This window comes from Mercurialis annua, linkage group LG5, assembly GCF_937616625.2.
Source record: "Mercurialis annua linkage group LG5, ddMerAnnu1.2, whole genome shotgun sequence".
In the NCBI taxonomy this organism is placed as follows: Eukaryota; Viridiplantae; Streptophyta; class Magnoliopsida; order Malpighiales; family Euphorbiaceae; genus Mercurialis; species Mercurialis annua.
Window position 1 is genome coordinate 11,276,273 of NC_065574.1, and position 13,524 is coordinate 11,289,796.

Here is a 13,524-nt window from a genome sequence, read left to right on the forward strand (position 1 = left end):
TCAGATTGTATTTCATGTACGATACAATATATATATATACATCAGGACTACACAATGTGGTTGTAGTCTATTGCTAATCTAACTCTATTAGATAATTACAAGTATATTGTAGAGTTATATCAGGATAGAACTTCATGGCAAGCTTATCCTTATCAATTATTCACTCAATATTGAGCAGTTTCCATTGTAAGAGCATCCACAATGGTGGATGCTCTTGGGTTATTATACACTCAATATGAGCAGTTCCCATTGTAAGTATTTGGGAAAAGCTCAATACCCATTGAGCGGTTGGTCTGCACCAACCGCTCAATGGTGGGCCCAATTTTTTTTCTTTTTTTTCTTTTTTCATTAGTTAAATAATAGTTAATATATTATATTGATTTAATATTATATTAATAATATAATTAAACATTTACTATTTAAGCTTTACCATAATAAAAAAATTGTTGAAAACATTTTTTAATTGACCAATTATTTTTGAAATTTTATTTAATCAGTTTTTATTTTATATTTAAATTTGTAACTGTTTTTTAATATTGAATATTTTTTTAAAAAATAATAACTTATATTATATTATTTTTAAAAAATGATAATTTTTTTTATAATATATATTTTAAAAAACAATTTGCACGTAATCTATAAAAATTGAATATAAATATAATATAATTTTTAAAAAAGAAATAGTACTATTAATTAATGTGGGTCCCTAATCAGTTTATTTTTTAAAGTCTAACTATTGTGAGAAGTTGTATAATGAAAGCGAGTTTAATAGAAAGCTCATGTGGCATGGTCATTAGACTCAAAAACAGTATTGTGGATGCTCTTAATTGCTAAAATAGTAAGAATTGGAGTGTGGTTATAATTGCGTGGAGTGCAAAAATCTCCATCCTAATAAAATGTGATTTTTACGTTATAATGGAGTTAATTTATGGTAAAAGAACTCCCTAATAAAATTTTGAAACGTTTGATAGACATGTTCCTACCTTCTTCTATGCTTATGCATTTAAGACACTATGGCATCCTTTATTGAGTATTAATGAGAGAGAAAAACAAAAACAAAAACTATTTCTTACAATTCAGGTTCTCTTATTTGTACCAATTATAATTATAAAAAATGACATGCAAATGGATCAAAAATATAAAAAAAGTCTATATGAGAAATTAGATTCGGCAAATCTTTTCTAATGAAATTGCTTATAGAAAACAATTATACTTTGGACACAACAGTCAGAAATCTATATCTTTGTTTTACATATAATTTGTCGGATACAACAAAAACATCAAACGCACAAATAAATAATAATGCAATTTAAAATTAAAAGAAATTAAAAAAATAATTCTACGCAATATAGCAATTATAATGAGGCATCCAACAATATATAAAATAGAAAATAAAGTAAAAAAATTATACTATGTCATTTAGTCAGTAAAATAACGCATCCAACAATTCATACAAAAAATAATGTGATTTATACGTTATAATGAAATTATTTTGAAAGAGTATTAAGTATAAATCACTTATATAATAAGAAATTTTCTAATAAAATTTTGAAATGTTTGGTAGTCACATGCCTATCTACTTCCTTATGCTTAAAATGAGTAGTTAAATGCTTTAAAATATGCATATAAAACACTACCAAACATTCTTTAATGCTCATTGAAAGATAATTAAAATTAAAAATTAAAACCATCTTTACCATATAAATTCTATAATTTGTAGCAGTTTTAATTCTTAAGAATGGCAAGCCACTCCATCAAAAATAGAAGAGCATGTGTGATAGGTGGAAGTGGGTTCGTGGCATCTGTGCTGGTGAAGCTGCTAATTGAAAAAGGTTATGACGTGAACACAACAGTTAGAAATCCAGGTTGGTTTTAATTTTTCTTTAATACCTTCGTTAATATGAAAAACGGCTTAAAAAACTTTGATTCCAGCCACACCATTTGTACTAGTGGATTGTTACAAAAAAAAACGCTATCTTTAAGAACACTTTTAGCAATTTTATGTGCCACCCAATTATAATCGGATACAGTAAAATTATAAAACAAAATTTTATTTAATGTTTTTCTGCTCCTTTCACATGTTTTGAATTTTTTTCAATATTAATCTTCAACTCCATTTAAATGGCTTAATACATAGTTTGACTCCTGAACTTGTACCCTTTTACCTATCTAACCTCTAAACTTAACGTCTCATCTATTGAACCTCTGAACTTGTTAAATAATCCGATTTAACCCCTAAACTTGATAAAAACGTAAATGTTGAACCCCTCCGTGCCACCTGTAACTTGAAACATTATAGAAGAAATTGTGTACGGAGGGGTTCAATGTTTACGTTTTTATCAAGTTCAGGGGTCAAATCGGATTATTTGACAAGTTCAGAGGTTCGATAGAGGATACGTTATGTTTAGGGGTTAGATGGGTAAAAGGGTACAAGTTCAGGGGTCAAACTATATATTCAGCCCCATTTAAATGGTACCTGTGTAGAACGGGAATAAAAATAAAAAGGCAAAACAATACAAAACAAAAACCGAAAGTTACTTTTCAAAAAAGTATGATATTATATAAAAAAAATGATATAAAATGTGAGATAAATGAAGGAATAATAAAAATATAAATATACGTACATACATACACACACACACATACACACACACACACACACACACATATATATATATATATATTAGATTTTAAATAGATTACTACAAATTAAAACAAAATTATTTAAATATATTCAAAATTTAAGTTTATACTAACAAATAATAACTTATCTTTCGATTTTGTAACCGTAACTTAAATTAATACTTAAGGTTTTATACTATAATTTTGTTTGTGGTAAGTGATTACATTTTGTTTGTGGCAACTCTTTTAAGTTTTTTGTTTGTTTGTTTAGGAACTAGGTGTTTAATTTTTATATTATTTATCGAAATAGTTTGAAGTGTTGGATACTAAAACGTTTCGAAAACGGAAGGACGCATGCATTGTGGCTTTACATTTTAATCCTCACAAAGTTGGGATGTGAGGATTAAGACTCTTGAAATTTTACTCTTCTAAGAATTTTTCACGAGCGAAAATGATTGAATTTTACTATTGCAATAGTTTTAATTTAAATCAACGGTAAAAACAATCCTTTAATTTTTCTAAAAAGAGCACATAAATCTTTTTAGTTACCGTTTTGCTACTTGGGCTCTCAATAGTTTTAAAAGGTGCAAAAAAATCTTTAATCTCTTTTAGTTTATTTTTTTGTCATTTAACCCCTCAACATTTTTAGTTATTTATCGTTATTTTTTTCAGGTTTTTGAGTTTATTTATACTATTTGAAAATATTGAGGACTCAAATGGTAAAATATTAATTAAAAGGAGTAATGAGCTTTTTTAAAAAATAACTTAAAAGAGTTTTTTTATAGGCTAAATAAAGGTATAAAATCTTTCAAATAATTCAAAAAAGCACATAAGTGTTTTACGTTATTTACTGGCAATTTTCCCTCAATGTTGCAAAAAAACTCTTTAAATATTTTGGAAAGAGCAGTTACACCTTTTTAGTTTATTTTTGTACACTTAGCCCCTCATGCTTTTAGTCATTATTAGGATTTTATTTTCCAAACGTGAAGGTTTATTTGCACCATTTAAAAACATTTATGGCTTAAATAGTCAAAAAATAATTTAAAAAAATTAAGTGCTCTTTTTAAAAAATTTAAAGATTTTTTTTGTACCTTCTGTCTTTTTATACCTTCTATCTCTAATTTTCCTTGAAATCTCACTCTTTTTATTCTTACAAGCAGACAATCAGAAGAAGATTTATTTTCTGCATGCACTACAAAATTTAGGCGATCTGAAAATATTTAAAGCAGATTTAAGCGAAGAAGAAAGCTTCATTGCTCCCATATCAGGTTGCGACTTTGTCTTTCATGTTGCAACCCCGGTTAATTTTGCTTCTCAGGATCCTGAGGTACAATATCTTTGAATAGAAACATAATACTAAGGCTAAATGCACAATTTTGATGTTCATTTAGATTCGATTTTTAATTTAAATTTTTAATGATTTTTTAAATTTTAAAGTGATATCCAACGATATTAAAAAAGATAAAATATAACTTTTTTATTAACATTTTTTATTTCGTTGAGGATGCATATGGCATGCGCATGTAGTTTTAATTTAGGAACAATTTTTTTTTTAATTTGGAAAGTAATTTTTAAAAGAAGTGTAAATTGGATAATCTGTCAATGTCACGTGTATGCCACATGTTATCGATGTTTGCGTAATTACGCATCACAACAATTTGTTAAACGAGGATTCATTTTATCATTTTTTAAATAACATTAGGTACATTTAGCCTAATACTAATATTAAAAGTCAAAACGAATGAAATATTTTTAATAAATGTTTAATTGGAGGATGTAGACCGAAATGATCAAGCCAGCAATACAAGGAGTACATAATGTATTGAAAGCCTGTGCAAATACAAAAACAGTTAAAAGAGTCATCCTCACCTCTTCAGCTGCAGCTGTGTCAATCAATAAGCTTAACGGTCCAGATTTGGTCATGGATGAGCAAAATTGGACTGATATTGACTACTTGACTTCAGAGAAGCCACCCACTTGGGTAACTAATAATCTACTCAAACAAACTATTTAATCTTTAGTTTCTTATATTCAATTTTTACTTCCCCGCTAGCAGATTCACCCACCATCTCACGTGCGCGACGTGGGTCGGATCCGGATTAGTCAGGGCAAAACCCTAGAAACCGGATGGACAACCAAAAATATATATTCAATTTTTACTACATATATGCAGGGATACTCTGTTTCGAAGACGCTAGCGGAGAAGGAAGCTTGGAAATTCGCTCGAGAAAATAACATCGATCTCATAACGATCGTTCCGACTCTCATGGCCGGTCCGTCTCTGACTCATGATGTTCCTGACAGTGTAAACCTGGCAGCATCATTGATCACAGGTTTTACTTTGCTTCAATCAGAATCTGAGCATTGGTTTTTTTCTTGCTTTTAATATTCTGACAAATTAAATAACTCTGCATAAGCGTAATTGATTAATTTTCAGGAAATGAGTATATGATAAATGGATTGAAAGGAATGCAAATGTTGTCAGGATCGATATCCGTAGCGCATGTAGAGGATGTTTGTCGTGCCCATGTGTATTTAGCTGAGAAAGATTCGGCTTCAGGACGGTATATATGTTGTCGTGTTAATACCAGTGTTCCTGAGCTTGCCAAATTCCTCAAGAACAGATATCCTGACTACCAAGTTCCTACTGAGTAAGCCGATACTACCCTCAACAATTATGTTGCACGGAAACTTTTTGAGTCTTACGTTTTAATAAATTCGAAACTTTACGTTTGTTATCTATTCATGTAAACAATGTTTGTTCCATTCCGATGTCCGTTATTTCAGGATTTTTGTTATTTTAAATGTTAATTACAGTTTTGGAGATTTAGCATCGAAGGCCAAGTTGAAATTGTCTTCAGAGAAGCTCATTGGTGAAGGATTCTGTTTCAAGTATGGGATTGAAGAGATTTATGACCAAACTGTGGAATACTTAAAGGCTATGGGCATGCTTAAGTGAGTTCAAAGAGTAGAGCTGTCTTCTGCTTTGTTGTGTTATGTAATAATTTTATAAGGCTAATTTGCTCTTAAGCAATGTCAATTGCTCATTCGTTTCAAGTTATATCTTTCCGACCTAATCACTAAAAAGAAAAATTAAATCTCTACGTTGCGGTCAATTCTATTCAAAACTTTTAAAAATTACAAGTTATAGTCTATTTTTAATAAACATGTTTTAATTTTAACCGACTATACAATTTAAAAGTTTTTGCATCGAAAATATACTGTTAACTTTTTTAATTCTAACCAAATTTTTAAATTTCGCCAATTGTATCTTAATTTTGATAAATATTTTTAATTGAAAAATGTTAGAAATGGTTAAAATTGTAAAAGATTAAAAATATTTGGCTTTCTTTGGAAGACTGCCATTAAATTGACTAAAATGCTATAATTGAAAGTAATGAATGTAAAATTGGTTAACGTTGATGTTTTTTAGGCCTATTTCTAATTTTTAATTCAATTTTTCTCGTCCACTACTGAACCGACCGATACTCTCCCCTAATTTTAGATGTTAAAATGATTTAAATTGGATAAGGTGTGAGTTTATTTTGTTCAAACATATTAAAAATGAATCTTTTGAAATTTCTATTAAAGTTGAGGGGTGAATTGATAGGTTTGTTCATGTTAGACAGTCTGCTGACATAGCAAAACATAAAATCACGGCCTCACTCAGGCAAAAGAGCTTCGCCTGACAGATCGGAAACTGCCAGTGTCGCCGGAAAAATCACACTTAAACCAATTTTAACATGAATGATGAACACAATTGCAAAACCTAGGTCACCATATACTTCACATGGTTCCCTTCTCCAATGCCCTCCTTCTCAAAATCTCAATCAATTCGCACAAAACAAACTCCTTGCGTAGTAAAATCCCTTCTTAATTTAGTTTCTTCTGGCCAGCTCTACCAAGCAATTTCTTCTCTCCATCTCTTATCACGCAGAGGCATTCGCTTGCCCGCTCAAACCCTAGCTTACCTTCTCCAACAGTGCGCAAATTCCAAATCTCTTAAATTGGGAAAATGGGTTCATTTGTATTTGAAGTTAACTGGTATGAAGAGACCCAATACGCTTTTAGCTAATAATTTAATCAATATGTATTCAAATTGCGGCGATTTTGATAGTGCATGTAAGGTGTTCGACAAAATGTCTGTTAGAAATTTGTACTCTTGGAATAATATGCTTTCTGGGTATGCTAAATTGGGTAAGATTAAGCCGGCTAGGAAGCTGTTTGATCAAATGACGGAGCGAGATGTTGTGTCATGGAACACTATGGTGATCGCTTATGCGCAGAGCGGGTTCTGCGAGGAGGCGTTGAGGTTTTATAGGGATTTTAGAGAGTTGGGAATAGGATACAATGCGTATAGTTTTGCGGGTTTGTTGAAAGTTTGTGTGAAGATTAAGGAACTGGAGCTTAGTAGGCAGGCTCATGGGCAGGTTTTGGTTGCTGGGTTCTTATCAAATTTGGTGATTTCGAGTTCCATTCTTGATGCCTATGCAAAATGCAGTGAAATGGGTGGTGCAAGGAGGTTATTTTATGAGATGATTGTTAGGGATGTTCTTGCTTGGACGACAATGGTTTCAGGGTATGCTCAATTGGGTGATATGGAGGCAGCTAAAGAGCTGTTTGATTTGATGCCTAATAAGAATCCTGTTTCTTGGACATCTTTGATTGCTGGATATGCTAGACATGGCTTAGGTCACGAGGCACTCGAGTTGTTTACAATGATGATGGAACTTCATTATAGACCGGATCAATTTACTTTTAGTAGTTGTATTTGTGCTTGTGCTAGTATAGCTTCACTTAATCATGGTAAACAAATACATGGTTATTTGATACGCACCAATTTCAGACCTAATACAATTGTTGTTAGCTCTCTCATTGACATGTATTCAAAATGCGGCTGGTTGAATATTGGAAGATTGGTTTTTGATCTTATGGGAGATAAACGGGATGTTGTTTTATGGAATACTATGATTTCTGCCCTCGCACAGCATGGTCGAGGTGAAGAGGCTATACAGATGTTCAATGACATGATTGGATTAAGCATGAAGCCAGATGGGATAACAATGGTTGTAATTCTTAATGCATGCAGTCATTCAGGTCTTGTTCATGAAGGGCTTAGGATATTCGACTCCATGACTAGTTGTCACGGGATCGTTCCTAGTCAGGAACATTATGCATGCTTGATTGATCTCCTAGGCCGTTCAGGACATTTTGATAAGTTGATTAATCAACTTGAAAAGATGCCATGTAAGCCAAATGATCAAATTTGGAATGCCTTAGTAGGTGTGTGCAGAATCCATGGAAATATAGAATTGGGAAGTAAAGTAGCTGAAAAACTTATTGAATTGAAGCCTCAATCTTCTGCGGCTTATGTATTACTATCAAGTATATATGGTGCGCTTGGACGGTGGGAATTGGTAGAGAAGGTGAGACATCTTATGAATGAGAGACAAATAAGGAAGGAGCGAGCCCTTAGTTGGATAGAAATTGAAAATAAGGTGCATTCATTCACTGTAACAGATAGGTTACACCCTTTGAAAGAGGTAATATATTTAGTTTTGGAACAATTAGCTGGCCACATGGAAGAAGAGGTTTCGTCACCTAATTGTGAGAGGTAGAAGATTGCCGTTGTTTCTTATTTCAAGTGGAATGGAAGGATAAGTACAAGTTTATTACTTCGTTCAGTTTTACTCAAACTGTTACATCTAACTTCATTTGAATGAGCTGGGTTTCTGGTGCAGTAGCATGTAGTTCAGTTATGCATTTACAGAATTGAAATATTGAATCTCCAGAATACAATAATTGGTGAGATTTTGTTAAAGAAAATTAGACCAGCAATTACATTACATGAAACTGTCCTGCTTTCTGTTGTAATTGTTTTCATTTGTTATTTATTCAATAAATTGGGATAAAGGGAAACATTCATTCTCAATTTTGTTCTTGTTTTTGGATTTTGATTCTCATATAGAGACTTTAGAGGTTTGATGACTTCATACAGACTCTGTAGAAATGCATTTTTGCCAAACTTTAATAAATGTTATTATACAGTAAGAAATGTTTGTTTAAAATATGATGTATGCACATAGATGAACATATCGATATGGGGCATTAACAATTTAAACTGAATTTGGTATTAGTATGATTTACCTGTTTGTATGCTTGTTCAATTGGGTACAGCTAGTTCTTAGTTAGACCTTATCTTTCTGCAGCTTTGTACGTGTTTCCCGTAAAGGAAATGGATTATTTTGGTAGCCATCTTACTGAAGATTGAAGGTGTTTTTCTCAGTCTTCTATGCGTTCACTGATTTCCTATTGACATTTTCTTCTTGGTGTTTGTATATGATATGTGTTGCTTTCTGGTTCTTTCAATTTGCAGCAAGTTCATTATATTTTGGGCCCGACTTTGCAGCAAGATAGGTATGAGTGGGCAAGTCTGTGAAATGAATTTCAAAGATGGAAAAGCTGCCGGAAAGAGGTGGATTTCACATCATAGTAAGTTATTTCCTTGCCTTCGATACAAGAAACTTAGTTCTGATTTACAACTATTGTCCGAATGCTTTTTCTTTTTTTCTGGTTTTGTAGGGATAAAAAAAAACAATATTCAACATATATCACACTGCTTTGGATGGCTCTAATTTCCTTTATTAATGGTTGTTCGGTTTCTGTGTACTATTTGGAAAGTAAAGATTAGGTGACCTTGTTCTTGTTGCATTTGAATATACAAGACCAAGTGAAATATTTTAAATATAAATGATCTTGTGATTGACAAATTGTTTAGCTGGGGTAAATTTTTTGTTATGTATCACATGGTTTGTGTGATTCAAGCTTAAATATCAATTTCTCCCTCCACTTGCACACTTTGGTCAATTAGCTCATAAATTAATTTTATTACCAAATTTGATCATAAATGTCTAATTTACTCATGGAGATAGGGATATATGCACGGGGTTTATAAGAGCTAATTGGTAATTATTTTGACTAATTTGATAGTTAATTTCTATATTAATTGACCGGTATGTACAAATTGAGGGTATAAATTGATATTTAAGTGGTGTGATTCATATGATAGATATATACAACTTGCTTATAAGTTACAAGGAGTTGAGGTTGTGGGGACATTCACTATCTTGAATCATTGAGCAAGACTATGAATATTGAATGCACATGGTAGGCCTCCTTCATCTTCAAGCTTTAAATGCTTATGAAAACTTTGTTCCTTATCCAAATGAATATGTGATAATGTTATAATTTGTTATGTGGAGGTATAAAATTACAGCTTATTTACTTGTTTTCCTATTTGGAGTTTTCTTACTCAAACCAATAACCTATAGTTCAAATGATATGTACGCTGGACAACGTGCTGCTTAGATCGTGGATTATACAAACGCCAAAAATTCCTCATTTTCATATAACAAAAATAAATAAGAAATTCTTATACATTTTTCATATAGCAAAGATTGACTCTTTTATTTCACACATATTTTGAAGCATTTGCTTGATGGTACTAGAAAAAGAAAAAGATATTAATCAATTTCATGTATTATTTGATTTCATCCGATATGAGTTTCGATTAGTCTAATACTGATATTAGTGATGAAATATCGATTATTAATTAATTAAGAAGACCCTTATGTAAGCTTCAAAATTAAAATTAGATGATTGATTGAGCGCATTACTTTCGATTATGTTCATCATCATTTGAGTGCTTCCTAACAGATTGCCGGATCATAATATTTTTCAAAGGCTATTTGGTTGAAGGAGCCATACATATCCATTGATTCCAAGGTGAATTAACTTGAACCATAGATTGATTCCAATTGAGCCCTTTAATTCTCATCATGATCAATTAGTGGATGTTTCAATTTATTTTATTTTATTTTTTAATTTATTAAATTATCTACTCTAATGTTGGGGATTGTTATTTTGATGACACGTGGAAATGATTTTGGCTCAAAATCTCCCATATGATTGTGAAGTTTATTTGTTTAAAGGAAGGTCATAGCAAACAACCAACAAACTTAAAGACAAATTTGGACAGCCATACAAGTGGACCAACCAACAAATGCTACATCTATTACAATTTTACATTGATTTTGACCCTCCACCAATAATTCAAGGCCACACACAATATACAAAAGACAACAAGGCAAGTCTTTTTCCTAATCCAAGATATTACATTGGAAATTCAATAAGTAGCTAGCTATATAATAAAAAATAATTTTTATTTTTACGTTCATCGTAAATGTGATAAATTCTCGTCTTAATATATTGGTATAATCACGAGATGGTTTGAACTTGAGTCTAAATTTTTTTATAAAATAAAAATACTAATCCGATCACTTGACAATTGGCTCATAATGAAATATGTTAGATTTTAAGTTATTAAAAAAAATCGAGTAAAGAGTCAATTTGATCCTTTAATTTATAATTTGAGATCAAATAATTCAATTTCAGCTATTTTAATCAATTACGGGCAATATTCTTTATTTTAATGTCAATTAAAGACGAAATTGGATCATTTCGGTCCTTAATTGACTTAAAAATAGATAGTAATATTTCCAACTAATTAAATGGCCGAAAGCTAGTTATTTGACCTCGAGTCACAAATTCAGAAACCGAGATAAACCTTTAGTAAAAAATATTCTATATAAAGGGTAGAAACTAGAAAATAATCTCAAAAATCAGTATATCTACAACTCATAAACTAAAGTCTTAACCGTAGAGTAACTCCACAAAATTGACGTTAGAATGTTGTATATTAAACCCCATAAACTCAATACTTTTTCTTTGTCTACCTTCTCCATTACCTTCAAGAACAGGAAGAAGAAAGATCCACCATTTTTTCTTCTTCTTTTTGTTCTTGACCGTTGATTGATTCAACCAATCATGGGTGCTCATGTCTCTAAACAATTAGAGAGAAGAAAAGCAATCTCAACCGAGAAAAAAACTCTGTGTGATCTTAAAGGAACCTGCGGCGAAGCGTATCCAGGTTCCGAATATCATCCTCCTGACAGAAAGAATTGGATGGCTAATCTAAACCCCGAGAAGCTTCGTATAAACCAGATCGTCTGGCCCGGAACCCACGATTCTGCTACGAATAAGATTGGAATTGCTATGATTTCTAGACCGTTTGCTCAATGTCAATCTATGTCAATATACAAACAGCTTTCTACAGGTGCTCGGGTTCTTGATATTCGCGTTCAGGAAGATCGTCGTGTTTGCCATGGAATCCTGACGACGTATAGTGTTGATGTTGTTATCAATGATGTCAAGAAATTCTTGTCTGAAACTCAGTCTGAGATTATAATTCTTGAAATCAGGACAGAATTCGGTCATGAAGATCCACCGGATTTCGACAAGTTCTTGGAAGAACAGCTTGGTGAATACCTGATTCATCAGGATGGTCATGTTTTTGGTAAGACAGTTGCAGAATTGTTGCCGAAGAGAGTAATTTGTGTTTGGAAGCCAAGAAAATCGCCCCAGCCGAAGCACGGAAGCCCTTTATGGAGTTCAGGGTATTTGAAAGATAATTGGATTGATACAGATTTGCCATCAACAAAATTTGATAACAACATTAAACATTTGAGTGAGCAACAGCCAGTTTCTTCAAGAAAATATTTTTACAGGGTCGAAAATACGGTTACTCCTCAGGCGGATAATCCGGTCCTATGTGTGAAACCGGTGACAGGTCGGATTCACGGATACGCTAGGCTGTTCATAACTCAGTGTTTCGCTAAAGGATGTGCGGATCGGTTGCAGATCTTGTCTACTGATTTTATTGATCAGGATTTTGTTGATGCTTGTGTTGGTGTAACACAAGCTAGGGTTGAAGGGAAGGCTTGATTTGATATTTTTAAGTGTTTTACAATTCCTTTTACTTGTTCTTGTTCATAGATTATTTTTCCACTATGAAAATTGTGATGTGTAAAGTTATTTGTTTGTATTGCTTTATGTGTGATGTATAAAGTGTTTCTGAGTGGATGATTTTGGGTTTTGCACATACAAATTGAACAGGTTAAATTTGTGAGTCGAGATTAATTACACGCGCAATCTGTTTGATCAATTAAGAACAATAGTTTTTACTTTTAGGTCAATTAAAAATAAAATTTTACATAATATGAATAAGTTCAGAGATCGACGTAAATATAGAGTATATTCCTTAATTGATCTAATGAGTTATTTGATCCCGATCACAAGTTTAGGAACTTGTTCCATAAACATTATGTTACCGGAATATTTTTACTTCTTGTGATAGTTTTGGTAAGTTGTTTTAATTTAAATTAAACATATTTGTTTATGCATACTGATTAGGGATCATCCAGTTCATACATTGAGCTGGAATAGCCATTTTTTCCATTTATATCAGTATTATTCCATTTGAAAAAGAAGGTAAAGTTTTTTTTTATAGTAAAACTAGAAAATAATTGAATCAAAAGAAGAAATTTATATGTCGAGACTTTCTTTAAAAAAATCATTTAAAAGCTGCGAGGAACTTTATTCTTTATGTGATTGCACGTTTTTTACAATTTTAGTCCCACAAGATTTTTATTCTTATAAAATTAGAAATGGAAGTTCGAATTTTGAAATTAAATATAAACCTGCCGACAAAGATAACCCTATATGGATGTACAATACTTGGATCATGAGCTGCACAATAAGAATAAATTTATTTTCTTAAATTGGCCATAAAAATAATTATAGAAAATCTCTTAATTGGTTTAAACATGTATAAAAACATAAATTACCAAGTTTTTTGTTTATATTATTCCCTTACTAATTGGGTAAAGTAATTTTCACTACCAACTCCATTTCACCTAACAATTTTCACTACTAACACTAGAAAACAAACAAAATAATAGTTATTGTTACTTTGAAATGATACATTATCATTAATTATCTTGT

General features: G+C 31.5%; 3 protein-coding genes and 1 long non-coding RNA gene across 9 annotated transcripts; 3 read left to right on the top strand and 1 right to left on the bottom strand.

The window, feature by feature from the left end:
• Positions 1–1,659: 1,659 nt before the first annotated feature.
• On the top strand, positions 1,660–5,681 carry LOC126682263 (anthocyanidin reductase ((2S)-flavan-3-ol-forming)). Its single transcript, XM_050377871.2, has 6 exons — positions 1,660–1,865; positions 3,783–3,949; positions 4,403–4,603; positions 4,796–4,955; positions 5,060–5,273; positions 5,440–5,681. The coding sequence occupies exons 1-6, from the start codon at positions 1,739–1,741 to the stop codon at positions 5,579–5,581; spliced, it is 1,011 nt and encodes a 336-aa protein (XP_050233828.1). The 5' UTR covers positions 1,660–1,738; the 3' UTR covers positions 5,582–5,681.
• Positions 4,549–8,858, bottom strand: LOC126682264 (uncharacterized). The gene is made up of 2 exons (XR_007641423.2): positions 8,770–8,858; positions 4,549–5,012 (listed from the first exon to the last, which is right to left on the bottom strand). It is a non-coding gene; the product is annotated as an uncharacterized LOC126682264 (long non-coding RNA).
• On the top strand, positions 6,198–11,509 carry LOC126682262 (pentatricopeptide repeat-containing protein At2g21090). Of its 6 annotated transcripts, XM_056106063.1 has the most exons (6): positions 6,198–8,427; positions 8,832–8,895; positions 8,999–9,114; positions 9,692–9,789; positions 10,339–10,407; positions 10,599–11,509. In XM_056106063.1, the coding sequence occupies exon 1, from the start codon at positions 6,429–6,431 to the stop codon at positions 8,238–8,240; it is 1,812 nt and encodes a 603-aa protein (XP_055962038.1). In that variant the 5' UTR covers positions 6,198–6,428; the 3' UTR covers positions 8,241–8,427; positions 8,832–8,895; positions 8,999–9,114; positions 9,692–9,789; positions 10,339–10,407; positions 10,599–11,509. The 6 variants fall into 6 exon arrangements, with proteins under 6 accessions (XP_055962038.1, XP_055962035.1, XP_055962036.1 ...); XM_056106060.1 differs by having other exon boundaries at positions 10,339–11,509; XM_056106061.1 differs by lacking the exon at positions 9,692–9,789.
• Positions 11,465–12,628, top strand: LOC126682831 (uncharacterized). Its single transcript, XM_050378592.2, has one exon. It carries the CDS (start codon positions 11,509–11,511, stop codon positions 12,463–12,465), a length of 957 nt encoding a protein of 318 aa, XP_050234549.1. The 5' UTR covers positions 11,465–11,508; the 3' UTR covers positions 12,466–12,628.
• Positions 12,629–13,524: the final 896 nt, after the last annotated feature.